The sequence below is a fragment of the Nipponia nippon genome, unplaced genomic scaffold (genome assembly GCF_047370975.1).
Source record: "Nipponia nippon isolate SJK-2023a ecotype South Korea unplaced genomic scaffold, ASM4737097v1 scaffold_35, whole genome shotgun sequence".
Lineage (NCBI taxonomy): Eukaryota > Metazoa > Chordata > Aves > Pelecaniformes > Threskiornithidae > Nipponia > Nipponia nippon.
This window is the reverse complement of record NW_028262353.1, coordinates 3,468,319-3,490,833: the sequence shown is the minus strand read 5'-3', so window position 1 is coordinate 3,490,833 and position 22,515 is coordinate 3,468,319. Positions and strand designations below refer to the sequence as shown.

The 22,515-nt window shown below is 72.2% G+C and overlaps 3 protein-coding genes across 3 annotated transcripts; 2 read left to right on the top strand and 1 right to left on the bottom strand.

Moving 5' to 3' along the window:
- Positions 1-1,404: 1,404 nt before the first annotated feature.
- MECP2 (methyl-CpG binding protein 2) lies at positions 1,405-6,873 on the bottom strand. Its single transcript, XM_087771248.1, has 3 exons — positions 6,812-6,873; positions 2,655-2,993; positions 1,405-2,579 (listed from the first exon to the last, which is right to left on the bottom strand). The coding sequence occupies exons 1-3, from the start codon at positions 6,844-6,846 to the stop codon at positions 1,469-1,471; spliced, it is 1,485 nt and encodes a 494-aa protein (XP_087627374.1). The 5' UTR covers positions 6,847-6,873; the 3' UTR covers positions 1,405-1,468.
- Positions 6,874-9,439: 2,566 nt separating this feature from the next.
- LOC104017288 (blue-sensitive opsin) lies at positions 9,440-16,750 on the top strand. Its single transcript, XM_087771296.1, has 5 exons — positions 9,440-10,257; positions 11,604-11,772; positions 11,848-12,013; positions 13,816-14,055; positions 15,821-16,750. The coding sequence occupies exons 1-5, from the start codon at positions 9,873-9,875 to the stop codon at positions 15,947-15,949; spliced, it is 1,089 nt and encodes a 362-aa protein (XP_087627422.1). The 5' UTR covers positions 9,440-9,872; the 3' UTR covers positions 15,950-16,750.
- Positions 15,824-21,390, top strand: LOC148054016 (red-sensitive opsin). Its single transcript, XM_087771295.1, has 7 exons — positions 15,824-15,910; positions 18,219-18,332; positions 18,416-18,712; positions 18,969-19,137; positions 19,233-19,398; positions 20,121-20,360; positions 21,231-21,390. The coding sequence occupies exons 2-7, from the start codon at positions 18,224-18,226 to the stop codon at positions 21,342-21,344; spliced, it is 1,095 nt and encodes a 364-aa protein (XP_087627421.1). The 5' UTR covers positions 15,824-15,910; positions 18,219-18,223; the 3' UTR covers positions 21,345-21,390.
- Positions 21,391-22,515: the final 1,125 nt, after the last annotated feature.

The window sequence follows — 22,515 nt, the reverse complement described above, 5'->3', positions numbered from 1 at the left end:
TCCCGCCCCAATCTGGCATGACTCCCCACTGGATGGAGACTGGATCCGCCCCTCCAATCCAAAGCCACTCCCGATTGGATCATGGCCGGATCCCACCGCAACCCAGAGTCACTCCTGCTTGGACTGAGGCTGGATCCGGCCCCCTGCCGATCGCACCACGACCAGATCCCACCCCCAACCGGGCATGGGATCTCCCCGCCCAGGCGCAGCTGCTCCTGACTGGACTGCGTGCAACCCCACCCGATCCAGGCCGATTCCCGCTCCCGATTGGCTCCGGACTCGATCCCGCCTCAATCTGGAGTGACCCAGAATCAGACCCACACCCATTTTGTCCATTCCCCCCCCCCCCCCCCCATCCAGAGTCCCTCCGGATTGGCCCGGCACCAGATCCCCTCCAGCCACCTGCTGCTCCCCATTGGCTGGAGACTTCACCCCGCCTGCCGTGCTGAGTCACTCCTGATTGGCTCGAGACCGGATCCCACCCCTACTGAGCGCCGCTCCTGATTGGCTCAACACTGGATCCCAACCCAACGAGAAGTCACTCCCAATCGGCTCAAGACCAGATCCCGCTCCGACAGAGAGCCCCTCTCGATTGGTCCAAGACCAGGTCCCGCCCCTGTTGAACGCCACTCCTGATTGGCTCAATGTTGGATCCCAAACTAATCGAAAGCTGCTGATTGGCTCGACACCAGCTCCCGACCCAGGCAAGAGTCACACCCGATTGGCTCAAGACTGGATCCCAACCAAACTGAAAGCTGCTCCTGATTGGCTCGAGACCGGATCCCAACCGAATCGAAAGCCGCTCCCGATTGGCTCAAAACCAGGTGCCGACCCAACCGAGAGGCACTCCTGATTGGCTCGAAACCACATCCCACCCCGACGCAACGCCCCTCCTGATTGGCTCAACGCTGGATCCCCACCCCACCAAGCTGCTCCCCATTGGCTCCAGCCTCAATCCTGCTCCAGACCGGATCCCCCCCCCCGGCAGAGCCCCTCCCCATTGGACGGAGGCCGGATCCCCCCGGCCCCCCCCCCCGCCAGCCCCCTTAGTGCAAATGGTTCCCTATAGGCTAAAAACGTGGAACAAAAAACTGGAAGAACGAGTAAAGCGGCGACGGGGGGAGGGGGGGACGCCCCCCCGGCCCCCCCAGCCCCCCCCGCCCCAGCCCGGCCTCAGGGGACGCCCCCCCCCCCCCTTTCTAGAGACCAAAGTGCAAAGTGGGGGGCCCCGGGGGGCTCCGCGCCCCTCGCTGTGCTTTTCGGTAATAAAAACGGGGGGGGGGGGGGGGGTCGGCGGGAGGGGGGGTCGCGGGGCGGGGGGTGCGCGGGGGGAGGGGTGCGTGTGGCTGCCTGCGTGCGCGGGGGGGGGGGGGGGATGGGGCGGGGGGAGGATGCCGGGGGGGGGGGGGGGGTCCCGTCCGTCCGTCCGTCCATCCGTCGGTCTGTCCGCCCGCAGGCGCGCTCACAGTCAGCTGACCCGCTCGGGGACAGGCGTCCTGGTGTCGACCGCCTCCTCCCGGCCGGGGGGCCGCGGCACAGAGGCGCTGGGAGGGGGGGGGGCCGCCGACGACGACGAGGAAGAGGAGGAGGAGGAAGAGGAGGAGGAGGAGGAGGCAGTGTCTTTGTGCTCGGCCTCCCCTCGGTGTTTGTAGGGCGGCGGGGGCGGCGGCGGCGGGGGGTGAGTCTTAGCCGGCTCCTTGGCGCAGCCGTCGGGGGCCGCCGGGCCCCCCCGCTCCTCCGAGCAGCCCTTCCCGCTGAAGTCCTGGGCCGGCGGGGGGGGGCTGGCGCTGTCCTTGGGGCTGGCGGGGGGCTCGGGGGGCGGCGGCGGCGAAGCCCCCCGCTCCTTCTTGCCGGGCGGCGTTGGTGGCAGCGCCGGCGCGGCGCCCCGGCCCTTGGGGCTGCCCTCCTTGCTGCGGCGGCCGGGGCTGCGGGCGCTCCTGGGTCCCTTGGGGCCGCCGCCACGCTCGGGGGGCGGCGGCGGGGGCTTGGCGGCCTCCCGCGCCTCCAGGACCACCGTCTCCCGCGTCTTCCGCTTCTTGATGGGCAGCACCGTCTCCTGCACCGCCGGCGGGGCGGCCGCCTTCTTCTTGGCCTCCAGCGCGGCTCCTGCCGGGCCGCCCGTCCCCGTCGCTCCCGCCGGCTTCCGTCCCCGTTTTTTGGGGACGGCCTGGCTATCCGGCTCCGATTTCCGCTTCCGCCCGGGACGTTTGACAGCCAGGACCTGGGCCGAGGTGGTGGCCGCCCCCGCCTCGGCGCGGGCCCCCGGCTGCCCCGGCTGGAAGGGCATCTTCACCAGCAGCTTGCCGGAGCTCTTCTCGATCACCCGCTTCACCTGCACACCCTCCGACGCCGCCGTCTTGGGCTTGGCGGCCCCGCTGCCCTTGGGGCGGCCCCGGCCGCGGCCCGTCCCGGGGCCCTTGGGGGATTTGGGTTTCTTGGGGGGTCGTTGCTCCCGCCGGGAGGGGCTGCCGCGGCCGGTGACGGTGAAGTCGAAGTCGTTGGGGTCCAGGGAGGTGTCTCCTACCTTTTCGAAGTAGGCGATCAGCTCCACCTTGGAGCGGAAGGCTTTTCCCTGGGGGCTGCGGGGGACAGAGAAGGAGTCAGGGAGGGCGCGGGCGGCGGGAGCCCCCTCCCGGCGCCCTCCCGGCACTCACTTGATCAGGTAGACGTCGTATTTGCCGGCGGAGCGCCCCGATTTCCTCTGCTTCAGCTTGCGGGTCCAGCCCTCGGGCAGCGTGGGGTCGTCGTACATGGGACCCCGGTCCCGGATGATGGAGCGACGCTGCTTGGGGGAAGCCGAAGCCTCCGGCGCCGCCGGCGCCGTCCCGGCGCCCTCCAAGGTTTCGGCTTTGCCGGCTTCGGCCGGCTCGGCGGAGGGCTGCGCCAGCTCATGCTGCTGCTGCTGCTTCTCCTCCTTCCGCTCCTTCTTCACCTTCTTGGCCTTGGGGGGCCGCTCCTTCAGCCCCTGTAGGTTCTCCTCCGACTTCTCCTCCCTGCAAACACACAGAGGGGTCAGCGCCGGGACGGACGCGCCGACGCCGACGGATGGACGGACGGGCGGACGGATGGCGGCTCCTCCGGCAGACGCGGGTCCGCGGCACGGGGCCTCCCTGAAAATCAGTGCCGAAAGCGTCACGCCCCGGGCGGTAACGGGGAGAAACGGTGGGGAATTGGGCAAAGCGCAGCGGGCGGGTGCCGGAGCCGTGGTCCGGCCGGCGAAGGATGGGTCCGGCCGGCAAAGGCCGGCGACAGGAGCGGAGGAGGAGCGAGCGGAGGAGGAGGAGGAGGAGGAGGAGGAGAGGCGGCTCCGCTCGGGGCTGTAATTACGGCTGCGGGGAAAAAAAAAATATCAAAGTGTTGGTAAATAAACGGCGAGGGGAAGCGCCGGGGGAACCTCCCGGGGCGGCGGCGGCGGCAGGGGGGGATCAGCCCTGGGGATGCGGGCCGCCGGCAAGGCTGGGCGCCCCTCCGAAAGGCTGGGGCGTCCCCGAGGCCCCCGTCCTGGCGGGGCCGCGGCTGCGGGAGGGCGAGGGTCCGGCGTCCCCGCCGGAGAGTGACCGGCGCATCTGCGGCTAAATATAGCCCGGGTGGGCTGCGCGCGGCCCCTGGCGCCGGCCCCCCCCGCCGGAGAAGGGGGTTTTGGCGCGGGGGGCACCGCGGTCGCACGGCGCTGCCGGTCAGCACACGGTGGCGCTCAGGGCCCGCGTGTGGCCGCCACTGGACCCCCGGGACCCCCGCGCCGGCGGCGGCCCGTGGCGCAGGGCTGTGCCGGGGGACCCACCATCCCACCGCCGGGTCCCACGGGGACGCAGCCGCTGTCCCCACAGCAGGCACAGGCTCTCGGCAAAGCCCGGCAGCGGCCGGGGTGCCGCCGTCCCCCCGCTGAGCGGTTTCGGGGTGCGAGGCTCCTCCTGGGGACGCCGGCATCCCCGGGGGCCGCCACGGGGACCCCCCGCTTCCCCCTGCACCGCCGTCCTCGCTCTCCCGCCGGCAAACGCCGTCCGGTGCCACCGGCCCGCCCGGCACGCGGGTCCCTTCCTGGCAAGGAAAGAGCAGAGAAGGTGAGGCTGGGGGGGGCGCAGCACCCCCGGCCCCTGGGGACCCCGGAGGGAAATTAAGGGGTCGTTAGCGCCGGCGCCCCGTTTCCTACGCCGAGAGGGCGCGGGTTGGGTGAAGGCAGCCCCGAACAAACCCCCCAGGGGTCTTGCGCAGGCGTCGGGGGGCTGACGGTGGCGCCGCCATCCTCCCCGGGCAGCCGGCAGGGAAGGGCCGGCGCTGGGTGGATCCGCCGGCAGCAGCGGGATGCGCGGCGGCAATCGGAGAGCGGGGATTAGGAGCCCCCCCCCCCGCCGGCCCCCGACCCCCCCCTGCCGCCGCCCGCCCCCGCTCGTCAAAGAATGGCCCCTGTGTGTCACTAACGAGGCCCGGCGCTAATCAGGAGGCCGTGTGTCGCACTGGATACGGGCACCGGCTCCCGCGGCTGCCGGTGGAGCCGGGAGCTGCGTGGGGCCGGGGCGGGAGGGGGGGCGCGGCCGGGACCCCCCCGCCCGGGCGGCAGCGGGGGGTCAGCGCGGAGGCCACGGCGGCGCAGCCGGCCCGGCACGGGGCTCCCCCCACGCGCCGGATTGCCAAAGGTCGCGGCGAGCGCTCGCCGAAAAGGCGGGAAGGGGAGCGAGGGGGAGGGCGCCGGCCGCGCCGACGCCAAACTTCGGGGAAAAGGGGAAGGGGGACGGGGGAGGAACCCCCGGTGAAACCTCCCCGTCGGCCGCGGCTCCTGCGGGACCCCCGGCTTGCGGCGAGGGGGAACTCCGGGTGGCCAAATCCCTGCCGAGAAGCCGCCCCGCACGTCCGGTGCCGTCCCGCGGCAGAGCGATGCCGAAAGCCCCGGGGCTGGGGCGACATCGGGGGTCCGGTACGGCTCCCTGGCGCCGGGGGAAGGTTGGATCTCGTTAGCGTAACGATCGCCGGGGAATAAACAACGTCGTGGCGACGAATCTCCCGCCCTGGCCGAGCCGGGGTCGCGGCGGTGCCGGAGCACAGGGGACCACCGTGCCGGCACGGTGCCGCGGGGATCAGTTTTCCGACGGCGTCGTGGCCCCGGTGAGCTTCTCCCCGTTCCGACGGCGCCGGTGGGATCGAGCCGCAGAGCCGAGACCGCCCCGGCGCGGGTCTGCGCCCGCCGCGAGCGAGATGGAGGCGAAGGACGCGGAGCGACACCGAGGGGTTTGGCGCCGGCGGGACGCTCGGCGTGAGCCGGCCGGTGCCGCGGATAAATCCGGTGCTGGCGTTCGCGGGACGGCCCAGACGGCACCGAAGGCGTCAGCGCGGCCGCGCTCACCGTACAGGGGCCCAGGTCCCGCCGAAAAGGCCGCCGGCAGCGGCGTTCCTCGCCGCGTCGACGGGGTTGTTGCGAGCGCCGTCGAGGGCGGGCGGCCGCCGCGGGCGACGGTGTGAGCGAGGCGGTCGGCGCGAGCGGGACGCTGCTGACGGAGCGCGGCATCGCGGTGAAGGGGGTCGGCGTCCGCGGGACGGCGCCGCGGGGTTCGGCGTCGCTTGCCTGCGCCGGAGGGGCCAGCACGCCAGCGTCCGGCGTCGATGGGGCGCGTGGGACCAGGCGACGCCGGCGGCTCGGAGGAGGCCGCAGGGGTCGGCACGGGCGGGAGCGGGCGCCGACAGCGCGCTCGGCACGAGGGCACGGCGCCGGGGCTCGACGGCGGCCGCCGGACGGGGCGGAGGGCGGCGATTCGGGGCGCGGCGAGGGGTGGGCGTGAGCAGTGCGTTTCGGGGCGATTTGGGGTATTTCGGGGCACGGTGTGAGCACCGCGCTTTGGGGCAATTCGGGGACTTTGGGGAGGCAGCGAGGGGGTCGGCGCGAGCGCGGGATTTGGGGGATTTGGGGGGATTTGGGAGCACGCTGAGGGGCGGGCGTCAGCGTGGCAGCTTGGGGTAATTCGGGGCGCAGCGTGAGCGCGGAACTTTGGGGTAATTCGGGGAATTTTGGGGCACGGCGTGAGCGCTGAACTCCGGGGTAATTCGGGGAATTTTGGGGCGCGGCGTGAGCACTGTATTTTGGGGTAATTCAGAGTATTTTGGGGTGCAGCACGAGCACCGTATTTCGGGGTAATTTGGAGTGTTTCAGGGCGCAGCGTGAGCGCTGTATTTTGGGGTAATTTGGAGTGTTCCGGGGCGCAGCGTGAGCATCCCATTTTGGGGCAATTCGGAGCCTTTCGGGGCGCAGCGCGGGCGCCGTGTCCGGGCCGTTTTGGGGCGATGCGGGCCGTTTTGGGGCGCAGCGAGGGGGGCCGCGTTTCGGGGGGGGCGGCATTTCAGGGCGCACCCGGGGGGTCCCTATTTCGCGCCCCGCCAGCGGGGGGGGTCCGTATTTCACGGGGGGGGCCCGCGCGTTTTTGGGGCGCAGCGGGAGGGGCGCAGCGGGGGGTGGGGGTACACCCGTCCCCGTCCCCCCCCCCCCGTTTTGGGGGCCCCTCATTCAGCGCGGGGGACGTTTTGGGGGCGCACCCGGGGGGCCGCATTTAGGGGTGCACCGGGGGGGTCCCCGCGGCGGGGGCGCCCCTCCCGCCCCCCGGTGCCGGCGCGGGGGGCCGCGGCCGTTAGTGACGCACTCGCGGCGCGCGCCCCCCCCCTCACACACACACACCCCCCTCCCTGTTCCCGCCCGGGCGCGCGCGCGCGGGGAGGGGGGGGGGGGTCTCGCGCCCGCGCGGGAAAACATCGGCGGGACCCCCCGCTCCCCCCCCCGGCCCCGCCGCCGCCGCCCCCCGGCCCCGCCGCCGCCCCGCCGGTCACTCACAGCCTCTCCTCGTCTCCGCTCGGCGCCGCCGCCATTTTCTTCGCAGCGAAGAAGCCGCGGGGGGGGGGTTGGGGGGGAGGGGGGAACGCGAAAGGGGGGGGCGGGGGGGAGAGGGAGGGAGCGCGTGCGGAGGGGGGGGGCCCAAACCGAGCCGGAGAGGAAACGCGGAGCGGCCCGCGCCCCGCCCCGCCCGCACGGCGATTGGCCGCCGGGCCCGCCGCTCAAGGGGACGGCGGGCGGCGATTGGCCGGCGCCTTTCCCCCCGGGGGAGGAGCCGGCGCGCTCCCGGCGGCCGTTGGAATTGGCGGGAAGCGCTGTCAGTTACAACGTTCCAAAGGGGGCGGGGCCGCCGAAGCGCGCGCGGCCGCCCGTTGGGCCCCCGCCGGGACGCCGGCTCCTCATTGGCCGCCGCCGCCGCCCGTCACGGCCCCTAAAGGAGGCGGGGAGCGGCCCCCCCCGCCCCCCCCCTCCCGCTCCGGGCTGTGGAGGGGTTTGAAATCCAACGGCCGTAACGGTCCCCGGCAGCCGCCGCCCCGCCCCGCCCCGCGGCCGGCAGCGCCTCACCGCCGGGGGCGGCGGGAGCCCCCGGGTCCCTCAGGTACCGCGCGGGGACCCCAACCGGCCCCGGGTGCCTCAGGTCCCTCACGGGTCCCTCAGGTGCCTCAGCCCCTCGGCAGCCCCCCGGGTCCCTCACGGGTCCCTCACGGGTCCCTCAGCCTCCCCCCGGGTCCCTCAGCCCCTCCGGGGTCCTTCAGGTCCCTCAGCCCCTCACGGGTGCCTCAGCTGCCCCCCCCGGTACCTCAGGGGTCCTTCAGGTCCCTCAGCCCCTCAGGGGTCCCTCAGCCCCTCGGGGGAACCCCCACCGGTGCCTCGGGTCGCTCAGGGGTTCCTCAGGTGCCTCAGCCCCTTACGGGTACCTCAGCCCCTCAGCAGCCCCCCCCAGGTGCCTCGGCTGCCCCTGGGGTGCCCCCCGGGTACCCCGACCACCCCCCGGGTACCCCAGCTCCCTGAGGCCCCCAGGGGGGCTCCCTCCTCAGCCCCCCCTGCCCCACAGCAGCCACCCCGGCTGCCCCACGTCCACCCGCAGCCGCCTGCTCGGGGCAGCGCGGCCGCCCAGCCTGACCCACGGCCTTGGGTCAGCCTCCCCCAGCCCCCGCCTGCCTGGGGGGGACCCATGGCCCCCCGTGTGGGCACCACGTAGGGCCACCACGGCCACCCCGTACCCCAGCCACCCCACAGCCCCCCGTGTGGGCACCACGTAGGGCCACCACGGCCACCCCGTACCCCAGCCACCCCACAGCCCCCCGTGTGGGCACCACGTAGGGCCACCACGGCCACCCCGTACCCCGGCCACCCCACAGCCCCCCGTGTGGGCACCACGTAGGGCCACTGCGGCCACCCCATACCCCGGCCACCCCACAGCCCCCCGTGTGGGCACCACGTAGGGCCACCACAGCCACCCCATACCCCGGCCACCCCACAGCCCCCCGTGTGGGCACCACGTAGGGCCACCACAGCCACCCCGTACCCCGGCCACCCCACAGCCCCCCGTGTGGGCACCACATAGGGCCACCGTGGCCACCTCATACCATGGCCCCCGCGTATGGGCATCATGGCCACCAGCGCGGGGACCACATGCCCCAGTGTGGCCACCCCACGTCCCCGGGTTGGGGACCCCCCCGTGGCAGCAGCAGGGGATGAGCGGGGTGTGGGCACTAATCTGGCCCCACGGCCCCCCGCCATGGGGCGGCCCCCAGCCCGCTGCCACCCTGAGGGGGTGAGGGACTCTCCCCACGGCACCGCCGTGTCCATGGGTTTGTCCGTCCGTCCGTCCCCTGCCCGGGGTGTCCCCCCCCGTAGCGGGGGGCTCCCCGCCACCCCCCAGAGCAGGGCCGTAATCGTGTCAGCTCCGGTCCCGATTTAGCCCTAATCCCCGGCCGAGGTGATCGGCCTCGTTAACACCCTGCCGGGATTAAGGGGACGCTCACCCCTGGCACCCCTGGGTGCTGGGGGGGGTGTCCTGCCCCCACCCAAGGCATGCTGGGACATGTAGTCCCCCTGCACCCCCGGGGGGGCCGTGACCCCCGCACCGGCCCCAGGGACCCACGGCGGTGGCGGGATGACCCTGGTCGGCGGGGACCCCAGCACCCACCGGGTGCGTGGGGGGCTCGGGAGGGGTTTGGGGGTACAGGCAGGAGACAGGGGGGTTTGGGGGTGCTGGCGGGCTCAGGAGGGGTTTGGGGGTGCAGGCAGGAGTCGAGGGGGTGCTGGGGGAGCTCAGGGGGGTTTTGGGGTGCAGGCAGGAGACGGGGGTTTGGGGGTGCTGGGGGGCTCAGGAGGGGTTTTGGGGTGCAGGTAGGGATTAGGAGAGTTTTGGGGTGCTGGTAGGAGTCAGGGAGGTTTGGGGGTGCGGGAAGGGCTTGTGAGGGGGTTTGGGGTGCAGAGTACCAGGGGCACGATTTTGGGGTGCGGGTAGGAGCCAGGGTGGTTTGGGGGTGCAGGGTGGCCCCAGGGCACTTTTGGGGTGCAGGTAGGAGTCAGGGGGGTTTTGGGGTGCAGGCAGGGATTAGGAGAGTTTAGGGGCGCAGGGTGGTCTCGGGGGGTTTTGGGGCGCAGGTAGGAGCCAGGGGGGTTTGGGGGTGCAGGGCGGGCTCCGGGAGTTTCTGGGGTGCAGGCTGGGGGCACGGGTGCCCAGGAGGGGTTTTGGGGCGCCGGCTGCCCGCGGGGGCGGTTTGGGGGCACAGAGGGTCCTGGGGGGCCCCGCCCTCCGCGGCGGGAGCTCCTTAAGCCTGGGGGGGGTCTGATACCCCCTGATCCCCCCAACCCGCTAATCAGGGCTCGGGGGCGATTAGTCGCCCCGAAAGCGGCTTGGTGGGTGGGTAAGCCCGGCTTGGCCAGCGCCCGCCGGCCGGATAAGCCGGGCTCAGCCGCGCTTTGCGGCGTTAGCCCCGATTAGGGGCCGGGGGGGGCCTGGCCCCATCCGCCCCCCTCCCTATAAAGGGTCCCACCGTCCGCCCCCCGGCCCGCGCCCCTCTGCGTCCCTCCGTCCGTCCCCGCCGCCATGCAGAAGCCGCGGGATGGCCGGGAGGAGCTCCCGGAGGACTTCTTCATCCCCATGGCCCTGGAGACCCCCAACCTGACGGCGCTGAGCCCCTTCCTGGTGCCGCAGACCCACCTGGGCAGCCCTGGGGTCTTCATGGGGATGTCGGCCTTCATGTTCGTGCTGATCGCCCTGGGCGTGCCCATCAACGCCCTCACCATCTTCTGCACCGCCAAGTACAAGAAGCTGCGCTCCCACCTCAACTACATCCTGGTCAACCTGGCCGTCTCCAACCTGCTGGTCATCTGCGTCGGCTCCACCACCGCCTTCTACAGCTTCTCCCAGATGTACTTCGCCCTGGGGCCCACCGCCTGCAAGATCGAGGGCTTCGCCGCCACCCTGGGAGGTAGCGGGGGACGTCGGGCGTGGGGACGTCGGGCGTGGGGGCGTCGGGCGTGGGGGCGTTGGGTGTGGGGACGTTGGGGTGGAGATGTTGGGGTGGAGATGTTGGGCATGGGGACGTTGGGGCGGAAGGACACAAGGACGTGGGGACGTCGGGCGTGGGGACGTTGGGTGAATGCGACATGGGGCGGAAGGACGCAAGGGTGTGGGGACGTTGGGCGTGGGGACGTTGGTTGTGTGGGACATGGGGTGGAGGGACACAAGGATGTGGGGGCGTTGGCGTGGAGACGTTGGCGTGGAGATGTTGGGGCAGAAGGACACAAGGACATGGGGATGTTGGGACAGAAGGACACCAGGGTGTGGGGACGTCGGGCGTGGGGACGTCAGGCGTGGGGATGTTGGGGCGGAAGGACGCAAGGACATGGGGACGTTGGGATGGAGATGTTGGGTGTGGAGACGTTGGGGCAGAAGGACGCAAGGACGTGGGGATGTTGGGCGTGGGGACGTTGGGTGAATGGGACGTGGGGCGGAAGGACAGAAGGATGTGGGGACGTTGGGTGTGGAGACGTTGGCATGCAGACATTGGGGCAGAAGGACACCAGGGCATGGGGACATTGGCCATGGGGACGTTGGGTGAATGGGACATGGGGCAGAAGGACAGAAGGACATGGGGATGTTGGGACAGAAGGACACCAGGGTGTGGGGACATTGGGTGAGTGGGACATGGGGTGGAGGGACACAAGGACGTGGAGACGTTGGCGTGGGGACATTGGTGTGGGGACGTTGGCGTGGGGACGTTGGCGTGGAGACGTTGGGGCAGAAGGACACAAGGACGTGGGGACATTGGGCGTGGAGACGTTGGCATGGGGACGTTGGGGCAGAAGGACACCAGGGCGTTGGGGACATTGGGTGTGGGGATGTTGGTGTGGGGACGTTGGGGCAGAAGGACACAAGGACGTGGGGACATCGGGCGTGGGGATGTTGGGCGTGGAGATGTTGGGGCAGAAGGACGCAAGGACGTGGGGACGTTGGGACAGAAGGAGACCAGGGCATGGGGACGTTGGGTGAATGGGACATGGGGCAGAGGGCCGCCAGGGCGTGGGGACATTGGTCACGGGGACGTTGGGTGTGCGAGGACATCGGGGACCCGAGGACGTGGCGACGTTGGGCGTGCGGGACGCGAGGACGTCGGGGACACGAGGACGCCGGGGACACGAGGACGCGGGGCAGAGGGCCGCCCGGGCACGGGGCCAGCGGGCGCCTGGGGCCAGGGGCCCGTCGGGCGCGGGGGCCGCGGGGCCGGGCGCGGCGGGTGGCACGGGGCGGCGGCGTCCCCTCTGTCCCCCCCAGGCATGGTCAGCCTGTGGTCGCTGGCGGTGGTGGCCTTCGAGCGGTTCCTGGTGATCTGCAAGCCCCTGGGCAACTTCACCTTCCGGGGCAGCCACGCCGTCCTGGGCTGCGCGGCCACCTGGCTCTTCGGCCTGGTGGCCGCGGTGCCCCCGCTCTTCGGGTGGAGCAGGTGCGGGGGCGGCGGGGGGCGGGCGGGGCGGCGGCGGCGGCGCGGTGCGAGGCGCGGCCCTGCCTGTGCCCGCAGGTACATCCCCGAGGGGCTGCAGTGCTCCTGCGGCCCCGACTGGTACACCTCCGACAACAAGTGGAACAACGAGTCCTACGTCCTCTTCCTCTTCTGCTTCTGCTTCGGCGTGCCCCTCGCCATCATCGTCTGCTCCTACGGCCGCCTGCTCCTCACCCTGCGCGCGGTACCGCCCGGCCCGGGGGGGCCTATAGACATGGCTGTTCCTGGGGGGACCCTATAGAGACGGGTGTTCTCCTGGGGGGACCCTATAGAGACGGGTGTTCTCCTGGGGGGCCTATAGGGGTGGGTGTTCCTGGGGGGTCCTGTAGGGGTGAGTGTTCCCCTGGGGGACCTATAGAGATGGGTGTTCCTGGGGGGTCCTATAGCAGTGGGTGTTCTCCTGGGGGACCTATAGAGATGGGTGTTCCTGGGGGGTCCTATAGCAGTGGGTGTTCCCCTGGGGGACCTATAGAGATGGGTGTTCCTGGGGGGTCCTATAGCAGTGGGTGTTCCCCTGGGGGACCTATAGAGATGGGTGTTCATGGGGGGTCCTATAGCAGTGGGTGTTCCCCTGGGGGACCTATAGAGATGGGTGTTCCTGGGGGGTCCTATAGCAGTGGGTGTTCCCCTGGGGGACCTATAGAGATGGGTGTTCCTGGGGGGTCCTATAGCAGTGGGTGTTCCCCTGGGGGACCTATAGAGATGGGTGTTCCTGGGGGGTCCTATAGCAGTGGGTGTTCTCCTGGGGGACCTATAGAGATGGGTGTTCCTGGGGGGTCCTATAGCAGTGGGTGTTCCCCTGGGGGACCTATAGAGATGGGTGTTCCTGGGGGGTCCTATAGCAGTGGGTGTTCTCCTGGGGGACCTATAGAGATGGGTGTTCCTGGGGGGTCCTATAGCAGTGGGTGTTCCCCTGGGGGACCTATAGAGATGGGAGTTCCTGGGGGGTCCTATAGCAGTGGGTGTTCTCCTGGGGGTCCTATAGAGATGGGTGTTCCTGGGGGGGACCCTATAGAGACGGGTGTTCTCCTGGGGGTCCTATAGAGATGGGTGTTCTCCAGGGGGTCCTGCAGAGGTGGTTGTTCTCCTGGGGGTCCTATAGGGGTGGGTGTTCTCCAGGGGGTCTTATAGAGATGGGTGTTCTCCAGGGGGACCCTATAGCAGTGGGTGTTCTCCAGGGGGTCCTATAGGGGTGGGTGTTCCTGGGGGCCCTATAGGGGTGGGTGTTCTCCAGGGGGTCCTATAGGGGTGGGTGTTCCTCTGTGGGACCCTATAGAGATGGCCGTTCTCCAGGGGGACCCTATAGAGATGGGTGTTCTCCAGGGGTTAGAGGGGGTCCTATAGGGGTGGTCATTTCTTGGGGGAACCCTATAGGGGTTGCCGTTCTCCAGGGAGTCCTATAGGGGTGGCCGTTCCTCGGGGGGACCCTATAGAGATGGCTGTTCCTTGGAGGGACCCTGTAGGGGTGGGTGTTCCTCAGGGGGACTCTATAGGGGTGGTCGTTCCTCGGGGGGGCCCTATGGAGACATCCGTTCCCTGGGGATTAGAGGGGACCCTAGGGAGATGGTCGTTCTCTGGGGGGACCCTATAGGGGTGGCCATTCCCTGGCGCAACCCTATAGCACAGGCTGTTCCTCTGGGGTCAGAGGGGACCCTATGGAGCTGGCTGTTCCCCAGGGGTCAGGGGGGACCCTATAGCACTGGCCATTCCCTGGGGGTCAGAGGGGACCCTATGGAGACGGCTGTTCCCTGGCGGGACCCTATAGCGCTGGCTGTTCCCTGGGGGTCAGCGGGGACCCTATAGCGCTGGCTGTTCCCCAGCGGGACCCTATAGCGCTGGCCATTCCCTGGGGGTCAGCGGGGACCCTATAGCGCTGGCCGTTCCCCAGGGGTCAGAGGGGACCCTATGGAGCCAGTCATTCCCCAGTGGGACCCTATAGCGTGGGCTGTTGCCCGGCGGGCCCCTATAGCGCGGGCGTCCCCGCAGGTGGCGAAGCAGCAGGAGCAGTCGGCCACGACGCAGAAGGCGGAGCGGGAGGTGACCAAGATGGTGGTGGTGATGGTGCTGGGCTTCCTGGTCTGCTGGGCCCCCTACTCCGCCTTCGCCCTCTGGGTGGTGACGCACCGGGGCCAGGCCTTCGACGTGGGGCTGGCCTCCGTCCCCTCCGTCTTCTCCAAGGCCTCCACCGTCTACAACCCCGTCATCTACGTCTTCATGAACAAGCAGGTGGGGCCGGGGGTGCCATGGGGCGCCGTGGGGTGATGGGTGTGCCATGGGGCGCCGTGGGGTGCCATGGGGCTGTCGGGGGGCCGGGGGGTGCCATGGGGCGCCGTGGGGTGATGGGTGTGCCATGGGGCGCCGTGGGGTGATGGGTGTGCCATGGGGCGCCGTGGGGCTGTCGGGGGGCCGTGGGGTGCCATGGGGCCCCGTGGGGTGCCATGGGGCTGTCGGGGGGCCGGGGGGTGCCATGGGGCGCCGTGGGGTGATGGGTGTGCCATGGGGCCCCGTGGGGTGATGGGTGTGCCATGGGGTGCCGTGGGGTGCCGTGGGGCTGTCGGGGGGCCGGGGGGTGCCATGGGGCGCCGTGGGGTGATGGGTGTGCCATGGGGCGCCGTGGGGTGATGGGTGTGCCATGGGGTGCCGTGGGGCTGTCGGGGGGCCGTGGGGTGCCATGGGGCGCCGTGGGGTGATGGGTGTGCCATGGGGCGCCGTGGGGCTGTCGGGGGGCCGTGGGGTGCCATGGGGCCCCGTGGGGTGATGGGTGTGCCATGGGGCCCCGTGGGGTGATGGGTGTGCCATGGGGTGCCGTGGGGCTGTCGGGGGGCCGTGGGGTGCCATGGGGCCCCGTGGGGTGATGGGTGTGCCATGGGGCACTGTGGGGTGATGGGTGTGCCATGGGGTGCCGTGGGGCTGTCGGGGGGCCGGGGGGTGCCATGGGGCCCCGTGGGGTGATGGGTGTGCCATGGGGTGCCGTGGGGCTGTTGGGGGGCCGTGGGGTGCCATGGGGCCCCGTGGGGTGCCATGGGGCTGTCGGGGGGCCGGGGGGTGATGGGGGGTGCCATGGGGCTGTCAGGGGGTGCCGGGGGGCTGTCGGGGGCCCATGGGGTGCTGTGGGGCAATGGGGTGTGCCATGGGGGGCCGGGGGCTGTTGGGGGGCCGGGGGGTGCCATGGGGCGATGGGGGGTGCCATGGGGCTGCCGGGGGGCCGTGGGGCGATGGGGGGTTGCCATGGGGTGATGGGGTGCTGCCGTGGGGCGCTGTGGGGCGCTGTGGGGCGCCGCGGGTGCCATGGGGCGGGGGTCAGAGGGGCCTGAGGGGTGCCCCCACCCCGGCACGGTGACGGCAGCCATGTCCCGGGGATGGCCCGAGAACACCCCCCAGTGACACCCTAGTGACACTCCAGTAACAGCCCAGTGACAGCCCAGTAACCCCCTGGTGACACCCCAGTGACACTCCAGTAACAGCCCAGTAATGCCCCAGTGACACCCCAGTGACACTGCAGTAACAGCTCAGTAACCCCCCAGTAACAGCCCAGTAACCCCCCGGTGACAGCCCAGTAACACCCCAGTAACACACTCCGGTAACAGCCCAGTAACCCCCCGGTGACACCCCAGTAACACACCCCAGTGATCTGGTGATGACCCAGTGACACCCCAGTAATGCCCCAGTAACATCCCAGTAACCCGCCCCAGTAACACTCCAGTAAGAGCCCTGTGACTCCCTGAGGACCCCCCAGTACCACCCCAGCAACCCCCCAGTACTGTGCCCCAGTGCCACCCCAGTAAGATCCCAGTGCCGTCCCAGTAACGCCCAGCAACGCCCGGGCTGCATGCCTGGTGGCACGGGGGACGCCCCGTCCCACGGGGGGGGGATGATGATGCTGGCAGGGTGTGACGCCATCGGGGGGGAGGGGGGTGTGACGCCATTGGGGGGGTGTGACATCATTGGGGGGGTGACGTCATCGGGGGGGTGACGCCCTCGCCCTCCCCAGTTCCGCTCCTGCATGCTGAAGCTGGTGTTCTGCGGGAGGAGCCCCTTCGGGGACGAGGACGACGTCTCGGGATCCTCGCAGGCCACCCAGGTCTCCTCCGTCTCCTCCAGCCAGGTCTCGCCCGCGTAGGCCGCCCCACGGCGAGCTCTGCCCCACGGCGCCCGCCCCACGGCGGGCTCTGCCCCACGGCGGGCTCTGCCCCCCCACCCGGGGCGGGCGGGCGCGCGCGGCGGGCCCCTCCGCCTGCCGTGGGGCGGCCCCACGGCTCTGTTGTACATACGCCCCCCCCCCCCGCTGTACCCCACGGCATTAAACACTGGAGACGCAGCCTCCGCCTCCGCGCGGGCTGGGGGTCGCCGTGCCCCACGGACGCCCCCCGGCTGCCCCCCGGACGCCCCCGGAGCCGGCCCGCGGGGGAGCCGCGCGGCCGAGTTCTGCTAGTAGTGAACTTTTTCCCAGCGTAAATAGTTCAGAACTAGCGGAATTCCTGTCGCACGGCCCGGGGCGGGCACGGCCCCGCGGGGGTCACGGCGCTCACCGCGGCCCCTCTGCCCCACGGCAGCCCCCGGTGCCCCCCAGCGCCCCACAGCAGCCCCCGGTGCCCCGTGGCAGCCCCACACCGGCCTGTGCAGTCCCACGGTAACCCCGCGCCACCCCACGGCACCCCATTGTGCCCCACGTCACCCCACAGCGGCCCGTGGTGGCCCCACAGCAGCCCACAGCGGCCGCTGGCGTCCTGTGGCAGCCCCACAGCAGCCCGTGGCGTCCCATGGTGGCCCCACAGCACCCCATAATGTCCCACCGCAGCCCCACACACCCCGCAGCACCCCACATCACCCCCCACGCGGCGCCCCACATCATCCGCGGCGCCCCCACAGCCGCCCCGCGTCCCCCAGCCCCACGGCACTTACCCGCCCTGGCTCCAGCGGCGTCCGGCTGCCCCCCGGGTGCTGTGGGGAGAGGGATGGGGAGCGGGGGGCCCTGCCCGAAACGGGGGGTCCCGCGCCCCGCCGCCGCGCCCCACGCCCGGCGCCCCGCTCTCCCCGCCGCCGCCGCGCCCCCTTTTCCCCTCCCGGGGGATTAAAGTTTCCAGCGTCCCCCCTAATCGGACTCCCCCGGGGCGACCCGAAAATCCCCGGATTAGGGGGGGGCGCTGCCGGCCGCCCCGGGGGCGGATTAGGGCTGGGGCTGGGGGGCGACGGCCCCGGGGGAGCCCCCCCACCCCGCGCCCCCCGGGGACCCCCGTTGGGGCGCAGCCCCCCGCCTTTGGGGCTCCCCCTCGTTAATCCCCCCCCCCGCCGGGCCTAATTGCTAATTAAGGCTGTGGGCTATTTTAAGGGTGCTGTGGGAGGGTCGGGGGGGGCCTTCCCCCCCTGCCCTACTTGGCCCCGCGCCGCGGCCCCCCCGGTGATGTAACCGCCGCGGCCCCCTGACCGCGATCTGTCAGCCTCAGCGCCCCGGCGCCGTGGGGCGGGAGGGGGCTCAGTGTCTTGCTATGGGGCAGGAGGGGTCCCAGTGCCCTGCCGTGGGGTGGGAGGGGGTCCGGCACCCTGCTATGTGGGGCAGGAGGGGTCCCAGCGCCCCACCGTGGGGCAGGAGAGGGTCCAGCACCCCACTATGTGGGGCAGGAGGGGGTTTGGCACCCTGCCATGGGGCAGGAGGGGGTCCAGCACCCCACCGTGGGGCAGGAGGTGTCCCAGCGCCCCACTCTGGGGTGGGAGGGGGTTTGACACTCCGCTATGTGGGGCAGGAGGGGTCCTAGAACCCCACTGTGGGGCAGGAGGGGGTTCCAGCACCCCGCCGTGGGGCAGGAGGGGGTCTGACACCCCGCTGTGGGGCAGGAGGGCGACCGACACCCCACCGTGGGGCAGGAGGTGTCCCAGCACCCCGCCGTGGGGCAGGAGGGGGTCCAACACCCCGCCGTGGGGCAGGAAGGACGCCAGCCCCCCGTGTCGCGGGGCGGGAGAGCGTGGGGAGCGCCCGGCCATGCCGCAGCCAGGGGGCCGGTGGTGGCGCCGGTGATGGCGCCGGTGATGGCCAGTGGTGGCCATGGCCCCGTCCCGCTCCCCCGGCGGCGCAGCGCCCCGGTCGGGGGCCGGGGGGGCCCGCGGCCGCCCTCGTTAGCCAAAGGGGCCATCAGGAAATTGCGGGTGACGGGATTAGCCCGCGGCGTCAATCCCAATCAGCGCTCACCCCGGCTGCTCGGCAAAGCGGGCGGGTGAGGCCGGGCCGGGCCGGGGGGGCCCCCGTGCCCGCGGCCCAATTAAGGGATCAGGGGGCTTTGGGGGGGACGGGGCCTAATCCGGGGGGGTGGGTATAAGAAGCGGGGAGCGGGCGGCGGGCGGCAGAGCCCGGCGCCGAGCCCCCCCCCTGCTCCCCGGTCTCCTCTCCTTGGCAGGCGACATGGCGGCGGGCTGGGAGACGGCAGTGTTTGCCGCGCGCCGGCGGCACGAGGACGAGGACACCACGCGGGACAGCGTCTTCACCTACACCAACAGCAACAACACCCGCGGTGAGCGGCCGGCGGCGGCGGCGGCGGCGGGGGGGACGCGGGGACGGGGGGCAGGCGCTGAGCCCCCCTCCCCGCCGCCCCAGGTCCCTTCGAGGGTCCCAACTACCACATCGCCCCGCGGTGGGTCTACAACCTGACCTCGCTCTGGATGATCTTCGTGGTGGTGGCCTCCATCTTCACCAACGGGCTGGTGCTGGTGGCCACCTGGAAGTTCAAGAAGCTGCGTCACCCCCTCAACTGGATCCTGGTCAACCTGGCGGTGGCCGACCTGGGGGAGACCGTCATCGCCAGCACCATCAGCGTCATCAACCAGATCTCCGGCTACTTCATCCTGGGCCACCCGCTCTGCATCATCGAGGGCTACACCGTCTCCGCCTGCGGTGAGGCCCGCGGGGGACGGGGATGCTGGGAGCCGTGGGGCAGCTCTGGGGGGTGCTGGGCGCCGTGGGGCAGGGCTGGGGGGGCCGAGTGCCCCACACCGCAGCCCCTGGCGGGCCGGAGGATACCCCGAGACCCCCGGGAGCCATGGAGCCGCCCGCCGTGGGGCCGCCTGCCGTGGGGCCGCATGCTGTGGGGCCGCCCGCCGTGGGGCCGCCCGCCGTGGGGCAGCCCCCCTGACGCCCCCGGCCCCCCCAGGCATCACGGCGCTGTGGTCGCTGGCCATCATCTCCTGGGAGCGGTGGTTCGTCGTCTGCAAGCCCTTCGGCAACATCAAGTTCGACGGGAAGCTGGCGGTGGCCGGCATCCTCTTCTCCTGGGTCTGGTCCTGCGCCTGGACCGCGCCCCCCATCTTCGGCTGGAGCAGGTGGGGCGGGGGCGGGGGCGCGGCGGGGGGCGGCGGGCCCTATGGCAGCCCCTCGCCCCACGGCCGTCCCCCCGCCCCCCGTCCGTGCCCCCCAGGTACTGGCCCCACGGGCTGAAGACCTCCTGCGGCCCCGACGTCTTCAGCGGCAGCTCGGACCCGGGGGTGCAGTCCTACATGGTGGTGCTGATGGTCACCTGCTGCTTCTTCCCCCTCGCCATCATCGTCCTCTGCTACCTCCAAGTCTGGCTGGCCATCCGGGCGGTGAGCGCGGCGGGGCACGGGGCGCGCCGCGCCCCACGGAGCCCCCCCTGCCCCACGGAGACCCCCAGGAGCCCCCCCCTGCCCCACAGAGGCCCCCGGGAGCCCCCCAGGAGCCCATCCCTGCCCCACAGAGCCCCCTGGGACCCCACCCCTGCCCCATGGAGCCCCCCGAGACCCCCGGGAGCCCCCCTGCCCCACAGAGGCCCCCGGGAGCCCCCCAGCAGCCCATCCCTGCCCCACAGAGCCCCCTGGGACCCCACCCCTGCCCCATGGAGCCCCCCGAGACCCCCGGGAGCCCATCCCTGCCCCACAGACACCCCCGGGAGCCCCCCCCCGCCCCGCGGAGCCCCCTGGGAGCCCACCCCCGCCCCACAGAGCCCCCCAGGAGCCCACCCCTGCCCCATGGAGCCCCCCGGGAGCCCATCCCCACCCCACAGAGACCCCCGGGAGCCCCCACGGAGCCCACCAGGAGCCCATCCCTGCCCCCCGGGACCCCCAGGAGCCCAACCCCACCCCATGGAGCCCCCCGGGAGCCCCCCGCTGCCCCACGGAGCCCCCTGGGAGCCCTGGCAGCCCACCTGCCCCCCATAGCCCCTCCACAGTCCCCCCCGGAGCCCATTTCCCCCCCATAGCCCCCCCATAGCCCCCCCATGGGGCCCATCTCCCCCCATAGCCCCCCCAGCCCCCGGAGCCCCCCTCCCCGCTGACCCCCCTCCCCGCAGGTGGCCGCCCAGCAGAAGGAGTCGGAGTCGACGCAGAAGGCGGAGAAGGAGGTGTCGCGCATGGTGGTGGTGATGATCGTGGCCTACTGCTTCTGCTGGGGGCCCTACACCATCTTCGCCTGCTTCGCCGCCGCCAACCCCGGCTACGCCTTCCACCCGCTGGCCGCCGCCCTGCCCGCCTACTTCGCCAAGAGCGCCACCATCTACAACCCCATCATCTACGTCTTCATGAACCGGCAGGTGGGCCGCGGCGCGGGGCCGGGAGGCCGAGCCGGGACGGGGACGCGGGGAGAGGGGGCAGCAGGCAGGGACGGGGGACACGGAGCCGGGAGAGGGGACATGGAGCCAGGAGAGGGGACAGCAGGCAGGGACGGGGGACACGGAGCCGGGACGGGGGACACGGAGCTGGGACGGGGGACACGGAGCCGGGAGAGGGGACATGGAGCCAGGAGAGGGGACAGCAGGCAGGGACGGGGGACACGGAGCTGGGACGGGGGACACGGAGCTGGGACGGGGGACATGGAGCTGGGAGAGGGGACACGGAGCTGGGAGAGGGGACAGCAGCAGGGACAGGGGACACGGAGCTGGGACGGGGGACACGGAGCTGGGACGGGGGACACGGAGCTGGGACGGGGGACACGGGGCTGGGACGGGGACACGGGGCTGGGACACAGACTATGGAGCCGGGAGAGGGGACACGGAGCTTGGGGACAGGACACGGAGCTGGGAGAGGAGGCATTGGGCTGGGACGTGGGATTTGGAGCGGGGAGAGGGGACACGGGGCCGGGATGGGGGACACAAGGGATGGAGATAGGAGAGGGGACAGCTGGTGGGGACATGGGACGGAGCAGGGACAAGGGACGTGGAGCCGGGATGTGGGACGCAGGGCTTGGGGACAGGACACGGAGCTGGGACAGGGGACACAGAGCCGGGAGGGGGGACATGGAGCTGGGATGGGGGACAGCAGGCAGGGACAGGAGACACGGAGCTGGGGCACAGGACATGGAGCCAGGAGAGGGGACACGGGGCTTGGGGACAGGACGCGGAGCCGGGCCGGGGGACGGCGGGGCCGCAGGCCCAGCCCCCGCCCGACGCCGCGCTCTCCCGCAGTTCCGCAACTGCATCCTGCAGCTCTTCGGGAAGAAGGTGGACGACGGCTCCGAGGTCTCCACCTCCCGCACCGAGGTCTCCTCCGTCTCCAACTCCTCCGTCTCGCCCGCTTAACCCCCCCAATAAAGCTCCGGTCTCGGCCTGGCCGCGGGCTCCTCCACCGTCCCGTCGGCCCCGGGGTGCGAAGGGGGCAGCGCCCGCCCCCCCGCCGGGCTCGCAGCCAATGGGGAGGCCGCCTCGGCGGCACGCCGCGCAGCCATTGGCGGGAGGCGGTGTCAGTCAGGGGCGGGCGCACCCCCTCCCGCCGCTCGCCCCGCCCGCCCCGTTCCCGCGGGCGCCTGGGCCAATCAGAAGAGAGGGGTCACGGGGCAGCGCCTCCGCCAATCGCGGGGGGCGGTGTCACCGGGGAGGGCGGGGCGCGAGCGGCGCTGCGCTTCCTCCGCGGGCGGGCCGCGGCGCCGAGCGGCCAATCAGGGGAGGGCGGGCCGGCGGCGGCGGCCAATCAGCGCGCCGGCCGGGGAAAAGGGGGCGGGGCTCCGGTCGCCGTTAGCCGTTTCGAACGGCGGCGGCGGGGCGGAGCCGCACCGGGAGGAGACGTCACCACCGCCCCGCGCCTGGCCACGCCCCCGTCTGGCCACGCCCCGCCCACGTCCATTGGCGGAGCGGGGAGGGGCGGGCAGGCGGCGCGCGCCTCTCTCCCATTGGCGGGGAGGGGCGGGGGGCGGGCGCGGAGCAGGGCCGGGGGGGGGCGGACACGCGCACACACGCAGCCCCACGTGCCTGTCGCGCGAGCGCCGCGCGCTGGTCGGGCGGGAGAGGGGAGGGGGCGGTGCTCAGCGCTCTGATTGGCGGAGGCGGGAAGGGGCGCACGCGCCCGGCCCGTGGCGGCGGCGGGGGGGGGGCAGTGACGTGGCGTCCCCGCCAGCGCCGCGCTCTGATTGGCGGAAAAGGGCGGGAATGGCGTGCGCCCGCGCTAATTGGCGGAAAAGAGCGGGAATGGCGCGCGCCGACCCGTTAACGGCGGGGGGGGGGCGGCCACGTGTGTGGGGGGGTACCGCGATCGCCGCCCTCTGATTGGCTGAAAAGGGCGGGAGGGGCGCGCGCCGACCCGTTAACGGCAGGCGTGGCAGGAACAGGTGGCCGCTCGCGAGCGCCGCCCTCCGATTGGCTGCAAAAGGTGGGCAGGGTGCTCGGCCACGCTGATTGGCTGAAAAGGGCGGGAGGGGCGCGCGCCGACCCGTTAACGGTGGGGGGGAGGCCACGTGGGATACGCGCGGACACCGCG

Excerpts from the sequence above, each read along its gene's own strand:
- LOC148054016 (XM_087771295.1), top strand. The coding sequence starts at position 18,224 with ATGGCGGCGGGCTGGGAGACGGCAGTGTTTGCCGCGCGCCGGCGGCAC. Across the intron at positions 19,399-20,120 it reads TCTGGCTGGCCATCCGGGCG|GTGGCCGCCCAGCAGAAGGA; the intron begins GTGAGCGCGGCG and ends CCCTCCCCGCAG. Across the intron at positions 20,361-21,230 it reads ACGTCTTCATGAACCGGCAG|TTCCGCAACTGCATCCTGCA; the intron begins GTGGGCCGCGGC and ends GCTCTCCCGCAG.
- LOC104017288 (XM_087771296.1), top strand. The coding sequence starts at position 9,873 with ATGCAGAAGCCGCGGGATGGCCGGGAGGAGCTCCCGGAGGACTTCTTC. Across the intron at positions 11,773-11,847 it reads CCGCTCTTCGGGTGGAGCAG|GTACATCCCCGAGGGGCTGC; the intron begins GTGCGGGGGCGG and ends CTGTGCCCGCAG. Across the intron at positions 14,056-15,820 it reads ACGTCTTCATGAACAAGCAG|TTCCGCTCCTGCATGCTGAA; the intron begins GTGGGGCCGGGG and ends CGCCCTCCCCAG.
- MECP2 (XM_087771248.1), bottom strand. The coding sequence starts at position 6,846 with ATGGCGGCGGCGCCGAGCGGAGACGAGGAGAGGCT. Across the intron at positions 2,994-6,811 it reads AGCGGAGACGAGGAGAGGCT|GGAGGAGAAGTCGGAGGAGA; the intron begins GTGAGTGACCGG and ends GTGTGTTTGCAG. Across the intron at positions 2,580-2,654 it reads TACGACGTCTACCTGATCAA|CCCCCAGGGAAAAGCCTTCC; the intron begins GTGAGTGCCGGG and ends TGTCCCCCGCAG.